Below are 19026 nucleotides of genomic sequence, written 5' to 3'. Positions count from 1 at the left end.
TTAAAAATAATTGGGGGGCACTTTTTGGCGCCCTCAAATCTCGGCGCCCTAGGCAACCGCCTAGTCTGCCTAAATGGTTGCACCGGCCCTGGCAGCATGAGTTTCAGCAGGGGCTAGTCATTCCAAGTAATCACCCAGGTTCTGGACACATTTGTACAGTCAGCGCTGAATTGTGCACTGCCAGGGCTTCACTGCTCCCAGTAGCTGAGCTAGGTAGGGTAAAGCAAGCTTGGCTTTGCCTACACATGCTGCAGTCACATCTGATGATTGCAGTGTAGACAAACTCAGTGTCCTTTGTAGGACAATCTAGTGTAGCCCCTGTCCCACAGTGGTGGTTTCTCAAAGATGGAAGGGCCCTGCCTGTCCCAGACACCAGAACACTGATTAGCTTATTGACATATGTCAAGTAACTTTGGTTATTTCAATCATAGTTCCTCTTGCAGCAGAAACTAGCCAACGCTATAAGAATCAGAATTCTCGAATTAGAGAAGTTGAATATACCGCCCCCTCTCCCCCTTAATGGGCAAGTTACCTAGAATAGGGAAATAATTATGGTCCAAATTTGACAGCTCATTCTTCCTAGTTAAGTGTGTTTCCTTTTCACTCACTTGAAGCTTACTGCCTCCTTCACCTCAAGGTGTTTGTCTTCATCTTCAAGAGGTGACGATCATGGTGGTACTGCCAGAAAAAAGAGTGGCAACATCACCATGAGAAATATTGACTCTTGCTGATGAACTGAACCTTTTCAGTCCTGTCGTGGTTATGTAACAATTGATAGCAGATCAGAGGGAACACCAGCCTTAGCCAGGTCGGGCTCTTATAGGCAGCCGTCCTCTGAGGATACCAGCATGTAACACAGGCACCCAGGAGTGAAGACTCCAGCTCTTCCCAGGAAAGTTGATCACCCTAGAGCTGTCCTGCTTCAACAGTATGAAAAGTTATCCCTTTCTAAGGGATGTATCGTAGTTTCAATCAGCTATTTTCTACACGTGACCGGCAGACTCCCATAAGAAATGCTGTTCAACAAGGTCCTCTTTGGCCACACATTACTACTGCCCTGTGCTCTCCTGAGACATGAGTTCAACTCCCACACTGGGAAACATCATATCCTCCAACCAGAAGCTTTCCCCTGTTTTGCATGTGGATCTAGCAATGTGAAATCAAACACCTAACCAATGAACCCAGGGAGAAAGGGAGGCTAGCCTTCAGCAATCCTTACCCACATATGCCTCTAGATTGGGGCCCAAGTTTAAATAGCAAGGAATGCTTCAGACATCCTGTGCATCTCAGCACTTTACACATTGGCCAGTATGTGTGTTGATAGCTGTAAAAGGGCAGTTAGTATGAACACCTGAACTGCAGCATGTGATGTACCAAGCCACTTCCAGTCCTTGGGCAGAGGGCCTCTGGGGCAATGAATCTCAGTCATGCCCCAGGGCACTTCAAAATAAAGAACAAAAAATCAGGAGATTGTCTCTCTCTCTGTGTATGTGCTTCTGTTTCCAGTCTGTCCATAAGTCAGAGAGCAGCTCAAAGCAGCAGTATAAAAATAGCTGTTTGGAGGATTCCTTTTAATATCTGGAGATAGAGGTCACACCTCTCTCGTGACCGCACTTTGACTTGGTCAATGTCAGATCTCAGAGCATTAATTGGCAAAGAAGTTGCCCTCTGGGGGTGACAGTGGTGGTGTTGGCATGCTGTGGGGTCCCACAAACAGGCAGCTCAACTTTGGCTTCAGTTCATTCCAAACTTTACTCATCTGGAGACGAGAAAGCAAAACCGATTAGTGGGTCATACCTTGTCACACAGCACACTCAAAGGTCTGAGTTCATGGCAGCACTAAGCTGTGTTGGTGGTTCGTCAAAAGCCAATGCATTTGCAGAAATGTTATATGGAAAATCAGTAAGTCCAGAGCACCCCTCCAAACTGGTGCTCTAATGCAGCTCTCTGAAGATTCTGTCATCCTTACCAAAATAGGCAGGCAGGGAAGAGAGAGTTTTGAAGGCTTGGTTAGAGCCCTCCACTGAACTGTTTCCCCTAACACACATTTCCATGAAGCAATGCATGGAAAGAAGTCTGAACCTAGGAAATGCTGAATGATTTATTTAAACACATAAACAAGACAACCTGTTAGAGCAGGGGGTGGGGGGGACAGACACGGGGAACTTTTTGACCTGAGGGCCACATCTGGGTATGGAAATTTTATGGCTGGCCATGAACGAAGAGCTGTGATGACAATTTTTTTTTTTAATCCAAAAAGACACGCTGTGCCAGGACGTAGCCACAGGTGGCTCTGGGTGGGCCATGGTCCACACACTTATCATCCAGGGCAGATCCACCCCATCACTTGCCCCACTCCACCACTCACTGCTCCAGCCAGGGAGCGGGGTCAGGGGCTTGCCCCACTCCCTCTGCCAGCCCACGCTCCTGCTGGGGAGCAGGATCAGGGCGCCGGAGCAGAGCAAGCCCCAAACTCTGCTCCCTAGCCAGAGTGGGGCAATAAAGCTCGAGGGCCGGATTAAAAACTCTGATGGGCCAGATGCGGCCCACAGGCTGTAGCTTGTCTACCCCTGTGTTAGGTTCTTTTTCTTGCTATATAATTTCTGTTTAACACAAAGCAAAAAAGCAAATCCATGTAGCAAATATACAGCATCCACAATTGAATAAACCAGCACTCCACAGATGATTATCTCAGACAGCTTCAAAGCTAAAGTCACCCTGGGAAGTGCAGGGACTGGAAAAAAAACACACACACACACACACACACACACACACACACTTCCCCTGGGTTTGTCAGCGCCATCTTTCAAAGGACAGCCCCACCCTTTGAGAAAGAGGGGAAAACAAACAGCTCAAATACGTATTTTCAACTGGGGAAAGGGAGGCAAGATGACTGAAGAACTTACCTCTTTATGGCCCTGGATCTGGGAGTTGACAAAAGCTCCCAAGATGTGGGAAGTGAGAGGCAGGTAGATATGGATTAGCTGTGTCTCCTGGTGCAGGCAGTACAAAGAAAAGTAATTCCGCAGCTCCATGGTCATGATGGCATTCTCTTGCTGAGAGACCAAAAAACCAGTTAACCTCATTGCCCAGAAGGGTGGTGCAAGAGCGGCCGGAAGAAATGCATCATCCTCAGTGTCCACTCACACCAGCAGAGCACAAGTTCTCCTCTCTACTCTGTAACTCAAGCACTTACCAAAAATCAAAACACAGTCCTGTGCCCATTTTGCTTGGCAGCAACTGGAGAGGTCACATAGCGAGCACTTTCCACCATGCAGACTGTGCATTTCTGTACCTCCTACAAGCAGCTATATTGGACCACCTTGTTTTTGACACCAAACACCAGAAGTAAGTGTCAGTAGAACAAATGCATTTTCCTTACAGAACTGCAATTAATTTGAATAAAACTAAGATCTATGGGTGACCCTTTCTGCCTGTTCCAAAAACACTGATAAGCCACATTATGGCAGTATTAGGAAGAGGTTTCCATCCAACACACATGCTACCCATTACTCCCACACACACAGAAACATCTGCCCTACCTCCACAATTCGTGACTCCAGCTGTTCCACGGACTCTGGCTCCTTGTTCTGCACAGTGGCACTCATCATCTGCTTCTTCATCATGCTGTACTTATGCAAAGCTCGCTGGTGTTTGTGCAGTACTCCCTTCTCATGCCTCTCACAAAGATCCTTCAGGAAGAAGGGAAACAACTAGTACTCACCCCATATCAGAGCCTAGATACAGGCGAGAAAGCCATGGGAGAGGGTCGGGAAAAGAGAAGGTGCACACCTGGGAGGTACACAGCTAAGGGCATGAAAGGTGTCCCATGAAACTTCTAAACTGTGGAGTATTTCAAATAAAGCCTTTTTGTTTTTTTTAATGAGAACCAGAACTGCTCCAAGCCAAAACAGAGGGTACAGCAGGTGATCTGAAACTGCATCTCTGTCAAATGTGCCTTGTACTTTACTAACACCGAACTTCCTGTCTGTGTATCCCTTTTCAATATTAAACATTGCTAATTAACCCTGGGTTAGCTTGCAGTGCCCTGCTATTCCAATCCTGGACAGGGCCCGTCTTCAGGAAGGCTGCCAACTGTGTTGAACTATAGTTAGATACTTTTTGCAGGGTGTCCATGAAGGAGTAGGCTGAGATCGTAAAACTCATTTCACTTGTAATTGAATTAATGTCTTGACATGTAAAAGGCAGGTCCACTAATTCATTCTCTTTCCCTGCCCCCCAAATAGCTGACTTATTAAAAAGATTAGTGGATTCGTACAAGTGAAGCAGATGGATATCTTCAACTCCTTGCAAGGTCTCGTGTCCATAAAACTTTTCATGATCCAAGAGCAGATCAGTAACACTTCAGAGCTAGCCAAGGGTGAGAATCACTCCCCTCACTCTACATGATGCCAGTTTGCCTCTGAACTGACTGTCCAGCCAGTTTTCCACTCACTTGGTGTTACACCCTCTAAAAAGCACAAAACTGTTCTAAACAACTGTCTCACTGGCAGAGAAACAGCAGCACTCACTTTATAGGACTGGAGTAAATCCAGGAAAAGGTTCAGCTTCTCCACCACATCACTCTCTTCCTGTTTTCCCTAGAAAACAAGAGACAAGTACATTTCATTTAAGCCTGGCAAGAGCTCACATCACAGCTCCTCAAACCCATCCAGTATGTTGACCCTCCACAGTAATCTCCAGGACACACCAGTCACAATGGGACTGGAGATCTTAAGCTTGGACAGCAGAATGAACACAGAACTAACTGGAGTAGGAACAGCATTCGGATTGCCTGATCACTGCAACAAGAAGTTGGCATCAAGAGTCCTCTGAGGCTTTCCATGCAGCTCTGTCTGGAACCCCTGCACTCATAGAATCCACCAGGTTTTCATCTTCCCTCCTTAAGACACACTTACTCCAGGTGACCTATAAACACCAACACTTCCTCCTTAGAAGACTTAATGAAACAAAAAGCAGAGCTCACAAGCTAAACTTCAGCACTTGCCTGTTTGTTTCTTATGCCCCTTTTCCCTTCCTATGTCTGGTGTCACCAATGTGGCTCTCTAGAACTTGGGCTCCTTGGTGCAGGAAACTGGTTTTATTTATCTGTAAAGCACCCAGAACATCTTTAGCAGCATGAAGTGATGGTTGCAATGAAGAGAAACAATCACTCGTCTTTCTGGATTGTCATATGCTCGTGTTATTCATCATCACATCGTGCCGTTTCAACAATAGGACCTCTTGTGTTCTGTCTGAATGAGTTTCATGTAGTGTTTAACAAGTGGTGAAGGTCACAACTGGATACAGAAACAGGTTTTGCTGGACTATATTCACCATATGATCTTAGCCAGGCAGAGTGCAGGATTCTTGAACAGCTTGGAACAGTCACTATTTACTTTATTCTTTAAGCCTGTTTAAAAGGTTCCCCCCGACTTTTCCCTTCCTCATTGAACACCTTTGAGTTTTTTAATTCCACCAGTCAGAACATGTAGCCCAGTAGCATTACCTAGCCAGTTGGACATGGCTTTAGACTGACGCCTGCATAGCTGCTAAGAAATGGGGAGTAATTTCTGGGGCAACCATGCCTAGGCCTTTGAATCAAGCGGTGACACTAGGCAAAACACACCTCTCTCAATGCAGCAATTGCAATTATATAGGAGAAGAAAATGGCAGAGGAACTCACCTGCTGTACAGCCTTATCGGCCAACAGCGCAAATTCGACAGACAAGCCTTTCAAGGCCTGTTTCAGAGTCCCCCATGTGCTATTGTTGAGAGCAGCCCAGGAGGGAAGTGGTGTAGTGTCTGAGCCCAAAGCACTGGGAGAGGAAAGAAGAGGCAGGGAGTCAGATCCCACTAAGCAGCTAGGTTGGTCTGATGATTTACCCATCCCAGCAGTTACTGGAAGTTCCCCCTCAAAAGTCACTAGTAGGCTCTGGGGAAATAGAGTCCCCCTAGGAATCAGCTGGCAATAAGTTTATATCTACTCCCCAAGAAGGGTCAAGTTAGCAGCAAAGTGCAGTGATAGCAGGTTGGGACATGTATATGTGGGTAAGTGTGTACGTACACACACACACACACACACGACGAAAATGAAAGGAACTGTGCACTAGCAAGCCCATTACGTGTTTTCAATTTAAAACAAAAATGCGGAGTGTGTGAACATATACAGCATGTTAAAGGGTCTATGAATGTGCACGACCACACACCCATGTACTTGGGGGCTGTACCATTTCATGCAAATGTAAATCAGATCCAGAATGTCAATGCTGTTTTCTCTCCCTTACCCTGGGGAACACACCCACTATGTTTTCTTCTCTCTGCAACAGGAAAAAGTGAACCTGGTCTGTGCCATGCGTCTTCAGAAATACATGCCTCATCCCCATAGACATTCTGCTGGTACACCTCTTGCTCTCTTTAAAACTCAAGACCCTTCACAGAAGTGTGCTCTAGAGGGAGTCCTCACATGCTAATCTACCTTAGTTCCTTTCCAAATATGAGAAGATCTGAGGCATTATCAATGGCTCGGGAAGCTATTCTTTCCGCACGGTCCCGCAGTTTGTAGAAGCTGTTGTAGATGTTTCGGATAAGCTCTCGACTGGCAGCAAATTGGGCCTGGATGTCGGCTGGAAGGAAGTCCTGAGGCAGCAAAAGAAAGCTTAGTAATGGACTCAATTGCATGATAAATCACAGAGAGATTAGGAGTATTAACTTGGTGATACTGAAAATGATTTTATGCTCTGAGAGGAGCCATTGAAAATGGCATTATGATGTTCCAGGCCTATCAGTGACTCCAGGTCAGAACTCTTAACTGCAGCCCTGCAAACTTAGTCAGGTATTACAACCTGAATTGAGCTGCTTCTGGCTTGTACCTCATCAGTTAAAGACTGTGCAACCAGAGCTTAGTTAACAATTCCACTGATGACGCATGGGCCACAATAGGATCCACCTCAGTCTCCCATAGCTGACATCAGTAAAAGTTTGAATAGTCCCTAGTGTCAAGCACTGTGAATAATAATACACACATAGGGGGCAGGACTGCTGAGTAATAAAGGGACCATCTTTATTATTAATTTGTATTGTGACAGCACTTACGAGCCCAGTCACAGACCAGTGCCCCATTATGCTAAGTGCTGTAAAGGCCTTATTTTAAAAAAACCAAACCCATAAGCAACATTTAACCCTTCACTGGCTGCTGTATTTTCCCCTTACCCCAGGGTGAACTTCCATAAAAGCAAGCAACTCAGGGGAGCAGTGACGTCAGGTTCAGCAAGCAAGATACACAACGAGGGTACAGCAGCCTTCCCCAAACAAACAAACTATGGTGAGATTCAGAGCTTCTCTCATAGACATAGAGGGGTTGTGACACAAAGGAATAGCAAGCAACAGGATGAATGTTCAAACTGTGTAGGTTATTTATAGTTACTGAAAGAATGTGCATTTGGACAAAAACTCCTCTCACACTAATTTTATACCATTTTACTAAGCAGATCCAGGCTGGACATTCTGGGCCTGGATATAACCAACTATATGTTTTGTGATGAAGAAAACAGAAGATCAAGTCAAAAGAAGGTCCCTTATAGTTCTCTGTGGAAATGGTTCCTTTCCTCTTCAACGATAGCCCCTCCCTTTTACCCAACAGATACATGACCTTGTGCACATGGGCTACCAGGATTAAGATTGCAATTATGCACCATAAAGAAAAATACCTTGGCCCTGGGGGCTAGTTGGCAAATCATGAACTCGTCTCCCACTCCTTGGACCAACTCCCTCAGCTTGTTCTGCACATCCTGGAAAAGCAAAAGAAACCAACCAACCAATTAAACCCATCTGGCAATTCTCACAGTAATGATGAAAGGCAATTTCAATCCTGTTAAAGCCTGGGCCGCATCATGCACTAAAGCAACAATCCACAGTTGACGGTTGCTTTTATTACACACGGAAAGGGTCCACCTTTTCATGGCATTTAACCCTTCCTCCTGGAGGGAAAAAAAAAAAAAATCAACTTCTCATGCCAAAGCGGCACAGAAAAAAGTGATTCCATATACTGAGCCCATTTGTAGGCCTTGACCCATCTCTCTCTATGAATTTCCAACTCCTGTATCACCCCCTTCCCCTAAAATTTAAACACATACAAATGTTAATCCTCCACCTCAAATGCTGCATTCATCTGAGGAGAAAGTTCTTCCTGTGCTAAAAGTCTGCATTAGGAGATTCAGAAGTCCTAGAACAACAACGTTTCTTAGCTCTCCCCTGGTCAAATACCTTTCTGGGGAGTATCAGAGATAAGGAGCGGTGTGACATATATTGCCACAGGAAAGGGCATTATTTTCAAGAGATCATGCCTACAGCATTGCAGAGATGACACATCTCACTGTCCAGTAGCAGAGGTACCTAGTGCGGACGATATGCTCCACTACCACCTTGAAGCCAGGATCACAATTGTGGGGATGATAAATGTGCAGACAATAGGCAGCTCTAAACTCGGTAACTGTTTTCCAGTGCATAGGAGGATATGCAAACACATCATCACCAACAAGTACTCACCGAGCCACTAAAGGAGAGAAAGAGCTTCAGGAGCACATCTTCTGAGAAAGGGGGATGTCGAGCCACCAGATTAATGAAACGCTTCAGAGCCCGCCGCCTAGACTCTATGAATTCTCGGTCAGCTAAAAGAGGGAACACTACGTTAGTGTTAATGTATCAGGCATTGCAACAGGCTCAGAAAGAGGGAAAGGCAGCATCAAGTCCATCTGCTCCCTTGCATCTACATCTGCAGCAAAACTCAAGAACAGTACTACCTGTGCCTTCTGGCAGCTCCATGCAACAGGTCTGCTGGGTTCACTGCTCTAGCCATTGATTAGCAGAACACTGCAAACCCCTACTCCCTCAAATGGTTTGTTACAGCTGGTCTTAGGTTCCACAAACCCTTCTGCACCTATTTACCTCAACAGGACTACCTGGGTGAGTCAAGTTAAGCACATGTGAATTTGCAGGATTGGAGCCTTAGTTTGCAAGTTCTTGTGTACAGTTATGTCTACACTAGCACTTTTGTCAGTAAAACGTTTGTCAGTCAGGTGTGTGAAAACACACACTCCTGACCGACCCGTAAGTTTCACCAACAGAAGCGCCGATGTGGACGGCGCAATGCTGGTGAGAGAGCGACTCTCGCTGGCATAGCTACCGCCGCTCATTGCAGGTGGTTTAATAAATCCTATTATGCTGACAAGAGAGCTCTCTCCCATTGGCAAAGAGTGGCGACATGGGAGATCTTACAGCAGCGCATCTGCTGCCGCTGCAAAGTCTATAGTGTAGACATAGCCGGAGTTTCTCTTCATTAATTTTTATGCTGCGTCTGGCACAATGGGATTCTTATCCTGTGTGGCGCATTTGGGCACTACTGCAATACAGATAATTTTTATAAGCACCAGCTACAAATTCTGGTCCAATGACAAGTAAATCATCCCATATCTTTAATAGATGATGTGCAAAGCAAAATTAACATTTGTACCCTTTTTTGCTCCTTTACGTTGTGGAAAGATGGCTTCAAAATATTTCCCCCAGAAGTTCCCTTGCCCCATACATTGTTTGGGTTGGGATTTTTTTCTTTGTTTTGCTTTGGCGTTTTTTGTTTTGTTAAAACTGGTTTTCCTCTTTTCTATGGAAGACTTTGCTGAGACCTTTGGAGGACAATTCACAATAAACTAAACCCTAAGGTGCAGTTCTCCAAGATCTTAATTGTCAGGCTACAAGAAGTTCAGCAACTCATCCTCTCGCAAATGAGAGGGGCTCAGATTTCAGACTACTGTCATGTCCTTATCCAAGTAATTCAAAACATCATGCTAAAAAAATTCTTCCAAGAAGAAGTGAAGGCCAGAGCTGATATTTGTAAAGTTAAACAAAAACAAAACAAAACAAAAAAGTAGCAACTTTTTATTTTAAGGGCGAAGAAAGGGTTGCAAAGAAAACCATGCAGCCTTCTAAGTACACAAATAGCCTAGTGACCCCACACCACAACTTATTAGAATTGTCCCTGGCAACATTTTCACATCATAAAGGGACAAGTGAAGGACATCACAGCCTTTTGCCTCCCAGTTCAACTTTAACTTGAGTTTGTTGGCCATCAGCGGTCCCGTAATGATCCTTAACTGCCAAGTGATTTTCAGTTGCTCGAGTCACAAGTCCACTAAAACCTTGTGCTCTGCAATTCTGCTTCCCTGTTTTAATAATCTAACTAGACATAGCCACCCACTAATAACATGCAGTGAAACAGCAATTACCAGGATGAATTTTAACAGTAGTTCTGTTTCTTGTAAAGTTTTCTAGGTCATCAGGACTTACTACTATGCATGGAAAGACAAACTCAAGTCAAAGGGCATGGAAGGGAAGGAGAGAGTGGTGAAACTCTGCTCCGTTCCAATTGCTTCCATCTAGTGGCTGCTGTCACTCCCTTTCTTTATGGCTCATACACAACTCTGGAGAGAACTAGCAACAAGGAGATTTTTTTTAAAAAGGAAAAATTAAGATGGGGGGGGAGAAAAATCAGAAGGCAAATTACTTCCTAAATGTGAGATCTGTTGGAGTACAGAATAGTCTCCCATGGGAAGTGATGGAAGTGCCAACATGTGGATTATTTAGAAACACACAGAATAAAGGAATGGAAGATACACAGTAGAGAATAATCCAGTACTAATATGGGGCTGGAAAACAATAACTTCATAGATGTTTTGCATCTCTGACTTCTATATCTGTACTCACTGATAAATACTCTTAAATAAAATAATCAGCAGTGAAATAGTGTTGACATTCAGTACTGTTGCCATTAGTTATTGTTAGGTTTAAGTGTCAACTCTCCACTAATATTAACAGGAGCAGGTCACTCTTCTCACAGGTATTGTTTCAGGCAGTCGGTCTTCAAATTCTCACAGACTGCACTGCATTAGATGATATTCAATAATTATCTTTGAAACCTCAAGAGTTATATTTTTTTTAAAAACCCATGCCCCTGACATCTTACATTCTGCAAAGATTGACAACACTACCAGAGTAGCTCCAGAATTATCATTCTGCCTGTTCTGGTTCACTTTAAATCCTGCGCCAGAACCGTTCACTAATTTCTGATTCTTCTCTTTCTATGGCATAATGTGGACTCCTTAAATTAAACAAATAATTAATTGTGAAATGTTAAGCTTGGCAATATGGGCAGAAGACAAGACAGTGAAAGGCTTGTTCTTTAGCAGATAAAGCAGAAGCAAAACAAAACTGTATAAAAGACTTATGTAATGTATTAAATAATAAAAATAAAACTAAAAAAACAGTGTCAAGATTTCAGACTAGAGAAAAATGTATCCAAAGTAGATTTGATGGGTAGTCAAGCTTGGAGTATTTAACTATCCACAAATACATTGTAACCATAAGAATATGAAGGAAATGACAGTCTGATTCCAAACCCATCATTCATCTTTTTAGTTTCTATTTTGACTCTACATAACTAGACAATCTGTTTTTAAAAGCAGAACAAGAAAAAAGCTACTCCCAAAATAGGTGATTTTTGTAAGAGAAGAACAAGAATCTCTCCAATAGGAAGATACCTTTTATATATGGACAGTTACTTTATTCATGTGGGCAATATTGGTATAGAAAGATTTCCAGGAGAGATGACACAGCCTGGAGAAGCTATTTATTTACAGTCTCCGTGCTTGTAAATAAAGGCCATAAGCTTGAAGAAAGAAAAGTTGGAGTAAGCCACACTCTCAGGGATGTGAACATTTTTTATACACTAATTTCTCCTGGGGTGTTTAAACCTTTTCATATGCAAATAAATTTCCCCACTTTCCATCTCTATGGTTCTCCCACCACAGAAGAGAGAAGGGGTATCTAAAGCATCTTTCATACTCAGAGCACTTCACAAAGCAATGTGCTACAGCACATACTGCAACTGCTTAATGGTACAGTAGCCATTCTGCGTCAGCACCACCGACACTATAACCTACTTTACTGGGGAAGAAAGGGCTGAAACTCTACCCTATTCTAGGTCTATCCCTCACTCTAGCACTAGCCTTACTCTTTTCATGAATGCCATAGGATTTTCAGCTTACACCTGGAGAGTCAGCAGTGGAACTTTACATTAATGTCTTATCTGAAAAGGACTTCCAGCAATGCAGTGCTGGCCTCCCCAACGTATGCACTACACTGGCAGCACTGCTTTTTGAACCAGAGAACAACAAATGCTATGGATTCTTGGAGACACATACATTCTTGACTGCATTCTCATGAGCACATTCATACCAGAGCCCATCCAGTCACTAGGAAGACCCAGGTTTACCTCCCAACATTCTCTTTGGAGGAAGTGCAGGCACCATACGATATGGGAACTTCTGAAGCAGCATCTCCTGGAATACCACAAAGTCATTGTATCGCCTGTACACAGAGCACTTGAAGCGCTGCAAGAGAGAAAGAAACCTCACAACACTCAGACAGCAACAATAGCAGCATTTCAGTAAAGTTAAAGCCACATGTGGGACTTGAGAGTGGCTGGTACATTTCTTGGATTTGCAGACCACTTGCTTTAAGTTAACAGTTTAAAAAAAAAAAAAAAGTCACTCAGAACCCTCAGCCACCTCTCAATTATGCACTTGCATGGCTTAATATACATTGGATATCTTGCTGGTGGGTTAGGTCCCTTTGGGAACAAGAGTTTCAGCAAAGGGTACATTTCAAATTCCATTCACACAAAACATGGGGCAAAGACATTTTATAAAGGAAAGAGGAGATGTCTTTTGTGGGTTACTGGAAGAGGGTGATAGATGTCCCTAAACTTGCTGTGATTCCACATAATTCCTCCACCAAACCAGTGTCTCTTCTGCATCACACAAAGACAAAGGAACTATACAATTGCAGTGAGCACCCTATCATCATAAAGGAGCATTTCAATGCTGATGTACTCCAGTCACGATTCCAGTTCCTGGTAACATTCACCAAACCAGGTGTAATGCCAGGGGAAACAAAATAGCTTTAAGCAAACATAATTCTCAGCCCTCCAAAACCGAGTTGTTTGACCTTTTTCAATGAGTCATGCAGTAGAATGAGGAGAAAGTGGAGAATTGTTGTGGGCAGGGGCGGCTCTAGCTTTTTGCCAGCAGCGCGCCTGTGAGAGGTCCCTGGTCCCCACGGCTTTGGTGTACCCACTGCCGAATTCTGACTGCCCCCTCGCAGGGACCAGCTTGGAGCGCTGGTGCCTGGAGCCGCCACTGGTTGTAGGATTCCTAAAACAACCTGAAAGTTCTTTATAACCTGAGTTTCAAGATTTTTGCATTTCTGAAGTCAGGTGCAGGAATGAACAGTGAGAACACCCAGGTTTTGGAGATTAATTTGAGTCCAAAATGAGTGATGTAGCACATAAAGAAAGACACTTGAAAGGCACGTTGGCAAGTCATTTAAAAAACACATTTGGCTGATGGAATAGCATGTTGAAAAGACTAAATGTCATCACATCAATCCACATTACATTTGCATCGTACACTGCTAGTTCTTATTGCAGAGCTGTGCAATTTCAGAAATAACCCAAAGGGACAAATAACTGGAGCATAATGGATACAGCTCTTAGGGCTTCCTCATATCCGATTTGCAGTCAGCAGTCTGATTTGTTCTTGCAGATTTGAGCTGGTGCCCAAGGAGAAGCTACTGCCTCTTTATGAAGAATCTCATTACACAGAAAGAGAACTGTTGGAAGAATGATGGTTCAGGGAATTGGTAATGGAATAAGAAGTCTCTCAAAGCTGTGATCCGAAGGTGACTCTAGCTAAGGACAGTAGTCACTGAAAATTGCTACACTATCAGACAGTTCCTTCTTTGGTGACCTATGTGGAGTGAGCTGGTGCTCTTGGGCCAGTTCTTATGGGACAGATAGCCTTATCAAAAAACAAAAACAAACAAACCACCCCATCACAAAAGACACTAGTGAGCAGTCTCACAAAGGGGCTAAAAACTGAATGGGACATAGAAACCGAATTCCCCTCTTGCTCCAAAGGTGGTCCCTACAGTCAGGATTGGGGAAGTGAATTGGGAGTGCCATGGGAGAACCTGCATTGCTGCTGGCTGTGCCTTATGTGCATTCATACCCAGTCTAGTCTTCAAGTGAGTTTGGTAGCTACACTCTAGTCCTCAGAAGATGACCATTCACCTTACAAAACAGCAACAGTGTTTGTTAGCCCCTGCTTTGGAGAGGCCCAGTATCGGAAAAGCAGAGGTTAGGATTAAGCTGCAGTGGCAAAACTGTAAAAGATACCTACATGAATGCCTGACTCAAACCAGCATCACCAATACATTGAACAAATTCAAAAAAAAGTATCTGGGTTTTGAATACAGGTTAAACAATTACATGGAAACTCCTACAGGAACATGTTCTCCCACAGACACCAGTGTTCTCCCACATTACCTTGCTGGAAACTTCATACTCCACATGTTTCAGAAAGAGGCCCTTCTTCTCAGGTATAAGTTCCACCTGCACAGTGTCCTTGCTCAACAGCTCTTGTAGGGTGTGGGAGAGCAGCAGCGGGTTTCCCTGGGGTGTCTGCATTAGCAGCTGTTCCGGATCCTTTGGCTCAATTACTGGAGGCTTTGCCAAGTCTAAAAGAAAGAAGAGAAAACTGCAGATTTTGAAAGAAAAACTGAGTGAAAGGAGTCGTGGTCTTAAAATATCCTGTTCCTCTGCTATGTCCTCTCACAGCACCTCAACACAAGTCAGAAGAGCAACCAAGGCACTCCTTCCACAAGAGGCTCTGCCCATTTAACTACCTCTCCCACTCTTAGCGTACTTGGTACCTCCCTCTCCACAACACCCTGAGCATCGCCTATTACATACACTTAGTCATGAAACCAGCTCTGCTTCTCTGTTACAGGCCAGATTTGTTCTGTGAATCAGCTGTGAGGCCTGCATTTCCTGTCTGTGCAGCTCCCACCACAGCAGAATCTGCCAAGCTAAGTGAATACCTCGCTCAGCACTCTTGGATCCTGTCTAGAACAAATTGTGGAAGGAAAGAAGCTGTTATTTTAAACTGCAGAGTAGGAATTAATATATTATTTTCACATGTCCTTAGAACAGAAGTGGGCAAACTGTGGCCTGTGGGCCACATGTGGCCCACGAGACCCTCCTGCCCGGCCCCTGAACTCCCGGGCCAGGAGGCTAGTCCCCAGACCGTCCCCTGCAGCCTCAAGCATGCCATACCACAGGCACAATGCTCTGGGCAGCCAGGCAGCACAGTTGCAGAGCCACGGCCTGACCCAGTGCTCTGGGTGGCACGGCTGTAGCGCTGCCAGCCACCAGCACTCCAGGCAGCATAGTAAGGGGTCAGGGAGTGGGGGGGTTGGATAGAGGGCACGGGAGTTGGGGGCAGGGTGGTCAGGGGGCAGGGGTGTGGATAGGCGTCAGGGCGGTCAGAGGGCAGGGAACAAGGGGGTTGAATGGGGGTAGGGGGTCAGGAAGGCTTGGATGAGGTGGCAGAGAGCATCGGAGCAGGGATTCCAGGGATGGTCAGGGGACAGGGAGAAGGGGTGGTTGGATGGGGCAAGAGTCCTGTGGGGCCCATCAGGGGTCAGATAGAAGGCGGGAGCCGGGCCACGCCTTGCTGCTTGGGGAGACACAGCCTCCCCTAACCAGCCCTCCAGATAATTTTGGAAACTCGATGTGGCCCTAAGGCCAAAAAGTTTGCTTTTCCCTGCCTTAGAAAGAAAGGAGGCACTTCACTTGACAGAACTTAATTAATTTCTATGATAGTATAGTGGCGTATGTGAGAATTAATTAGCTCCATTAATAACTTTAGCACCTCCATGCACTGAAGCTCCAGATAAGAGGCTTCTTGAATAGGGCAGCCAACTGGGCAAATTTTCACTCAGAGCAAGCTCTGGATAAGATTCCAACTTCACAAAGGAAGGGTCATGCATCCTAGGTGGTGAGGCTTCTTACAATGAAATCAAGCACCCAGCTGTACAGCTTGGACAGACAGGTTCCCCAACAATTCTAAGCAATACATTATCAGTGACTCGGAATGGCTCTGAAATACAGACCACTTCCTGAGGGAACAACCTAATACAGAAAGGGGGTGATAATCTGGGGTACTCCCTTACTAGACATACTGCAGCTCAGCTACACACCTTGCCTTTACTGCATAATTACACATACTATACAACAGGTAAATTCATATAAGTGCTTCCCAGATCATGGGAAATAGAGATTCCTTTCCTGTTTCCAATCCCACTGTAAAAGGAAGCTATAACCATGCTATCCTTCCAAGCAGGCAGGAACTGGACCACCTGGCTGAACTGTGCTAAACATTTGTAAGCAGAAAAGATCTGGCTGGTTTAGGATCAATAGATGTTAACATCCTCCAATGACATAACAGAGGCTTCAAGCAACAGCTCAAATGAAGGGCCCAGAATAGGGTATAACACTAGGGTATGGAAAAGGAAATTCATTCATAGAAGGCAGAATCAAAGGTTCCTTTTCTTAACCTGAAAGCCCTGTCCTTATGATAAGGTTTTATATCCTGTTTGCTGTAAGCCCAGATAAAGCAGAAAACTAGTCCATCTGAAATTCCACCGACACACTGCTTCAGGACATAGAGATCAGGCAGTTTATTCAGTTTTCCACAGATATTTGACTTTTGCTAAGTAAAGCAAACCAAATCCAGGACAAATGACCATACCCCACAAGTCTAGTTAGTCCTCTGATTCCTGTTAATGGGACTCAAAGAAGCGAGCCTTGAAACCTCAGCATTGCTCAAACAAATCACCTGGCAACTGCCTATATAATAGCTTCTAGAAGATTTACATGCCAGTAACTTGGAAGAAATCAGTGCAATCTGATTTAATGTTAATATTGTTTACTCCTGGATGACATTGCAACATATTTGTCCTTCCAGCCAAGAGACAGATGCTACAAAGGCTTCTACTGGACTAGGAAAGAGGGAAGGAGAGGCAGAAAACAGTGAGGTCAGGACAAAGGTAGTGAGGTAAAAGGCAAGTTCTTTAATGCAGTAGAAGAAGCCTCCCCCATTCATCTTTGATAGGGCAGCACTTCAGTCAACAGTACCCAACCGACACAAATCATCCCATAAATGTGTCATACAACCAGAAGAGCCCCTGAAAGAGATGATTTCTCCTTTCCTAATCCAACACCAAGAGGGATTTTAAATTACTGACTTGGTTGCCTTCTTAGGAGGTGTACAATTTGGGGCCACAGCTTCTTTCACAGAGATGCTGTCTCATCAAGGAGACTAATCACTAGTTAGATCAGCTTCAGAAGCTCTTTGAGTGTAAAAGGCTGGGTATTTCTTCTCCTTCCACACCCCACAGACCCTCTGAGCCATCCAAGCTTCTCTCCTAACCACTCTTCAGCAACTTCAGCCACTTCTGACTTCAGGCCTTCTTCCATGCTGCCTCAGACATCTATAGCAACCTTCTGAAGCACACCAAACTCACCACCACCACCAAAAGGCTTCTGAATATCCACCTATTCCCATGAAGCATTCTAGCAATAGGGACCATACCGGGACAGCTTGAGTCTGTTCTCTTGATTTGTACCCTCTCATGCATTTAGCCTGGAAACTCCTTGGGACACAGACCGGTTTTCTATTTGGCAGAGTTCTTCCAGTGCAGCATATACAGGCAGCACCATTTACATAACAAATACCCTAATGCTTGTTCCAAATTACAGAGTAAGGAGGCCTGGTGCAAGGGCATGCTTAAAGTAACTGTCTCCAGATGCAGAATATAGCATTTCAGCCCTTGTCCTACGGTAAGTGGATTCTCCATCTCTTGATGGAGATTGGATGCCTTTCTGAAAAATATCCTTTAGCCAAACACAAGTTAATACATGGATAACTGGGTGAAATTTAGTAGCCTATGATACACAGGGCAATGACACAAGATGATCTAATGGTCCTTTCTGGTAATAAAAATCTGTGAATCTATAAAAACATGCAATTGAACATCCCATTGTGGAGAGGACTTATCTTATCCCTGCCCCATACCTAAACCCAATTCACAGAGAGTAGCCTTTTCCACCTTCAGGTATTTAATAACTTATTTCACGTGTGGACTCAGGGCTATCTGAGCACCTCACATAGAACTCCGTGGTTCTCTGCGCTGTCATGTGAGTAACTCACATTCAGAGGAGGAAAGGCAGGAAAAGAATCTTCTAACCAAGGACTGGTTAAAATGTGACCCACCCATTTCCTGAGAGGACAGGGTCAACCAACACTAATGTAAAACCCCCTCCTCTGTATGCCAGTATTCACTCCCCATCACCCTACTTGCTGACATATAAAATAAAGTACAAATTCCACAATAAGACACTTGCACTCCTCCAAACCAGACGTTCAGCAAGAAATGGCAATCCTTAGAAACAGACAGGAGAGGAAAGATAGGCATCCAAAATTTGAGGACCATAGGGGAAAAGAACCGGCAGGAGGAATCTTGAATCCTCCAACATTTAGCTGTAATCCTCAGAACGCTGGCATAAATCCACCCAAATTAATGTTCAGAGCAACCCTATGAAAATTATTCAGCTTCCAAAGGGTTAATAATGTGAATGGCCTTGGATTCCTCATGAGGTTTAGAGATCACACTCGGGGAAAAAATGCAGAATGAAAGCCCATCCTGAGGATCTCTGCCAGACATGTGTTACCCATCACAATTTTAGCATGCTACTCCCAAAACCTGCAATACTCTTCCTGTCTTCATCTATTATCAAGCACCCCCTTATTTTCCTAGTCCCCTGCCTAACACCCACCTCTTCAAAGAATCTCTTCTCCTCATCAATAATCCCCAGACCCAATCTCTCCTGAAATGTTTTGTAGCTTGTTTAAATTGCAAGACTGTCGATGCATGCATGTCTATGCATGCATGCATCAATTATGATAATACACATTTATGTCTGTGGTAACTAGGGCTGTTGATTAATCGCAGTTAACTCATGCAATTAACTAAAAAAATTAATAATGATTACAAATTTTAATCGCAGTTCAT

The 19026-nt window shown here is 44.3% G+C and overlaps 2 protein-coding genes across 6 annotated transcripts in view; both read right to left on the bottom strand.

Moving 5' to 3' along the window:
- Nucleotides 1-19026, bottom strand: part of MRM2 (mitochondrial rRNA methyltransferase 2) — a 338368-nt gene that overhangs the window by 14437 nt on the left and 304905 nt on the right. The window lies entirely within an intron of this gene.
- Nucleotides 1353-19026, bottom strand: part of SNX8 (sorting nexin 8) — a 34552-nt gene continuing 16878 nt past the window's right edge. For all 5 annotated transcript variants that reach the window (XM_050966334.1, XM_050966335.1, XM_050966336.1 and 2 more), the window contains 10 exons: nucleotides 14438-14628; nucleotides 12326-12443; nucleotides 8548-8669; nucleotides 7710-7790; nucleotides 6479-6639; nucleotides 5687-5819; nucleotides 4533-4601; nucleotides 3543-3692; nucleotides 2907-3056; nucleotides 1353-1759 (listed from right to left, as the gene is read on the bottom strand). In XM_050966334.1, the coding sequence (XP_050822291.1) occupies nucleotides 1646-1759; nucleotides 2907-3056; nucleotides 3543-3692; nucleotides 4533-4601; nucleotides 5687-5819; nucleotides 6479-6639; nucleotides 7710-7790; nucleotides 8548-8669; nucleotides 12326-12443; nucleotides 14438-14578 (1239 nt within the window). In that variant the 5' untranslated portion in view covers nucleotides 14579-14628 and the 3' untranslated portion in view covers nucleotides 1353-1645. The remainder of the gene's footprint in view (nucleotides 1760-2906; nucleotides 3057-3542; nucleotides 3693-4532; nucleotides 4602-5686; nucleotides 5820-6478; nucleotides 6640-7709; nucleotides 7791-8547; nucleotides 8670-12325; nucleotides 12444-14437; nucleotides 14629-19026) is intronic.

Source organism: Gopherus flavomarginatus, chromosome 9 (assembly GCF_025201925.1).
Source record: "Gopherus flavomarginatus isolate rGopFla2 chromosome 9, rGopFla2.mat.asm, whole genome shotgun sequence".
NCBI lineage: Eukaryota > Metazoa > Chordata > Testudines > Testudinidae > Gopherus > Gopherus flavomarginatus.
The sequence above is the reverse complement of the archived record's forward strand: the minus strand, read 5'-3'. Positions and strand labels throughout refer to the sequence as shown.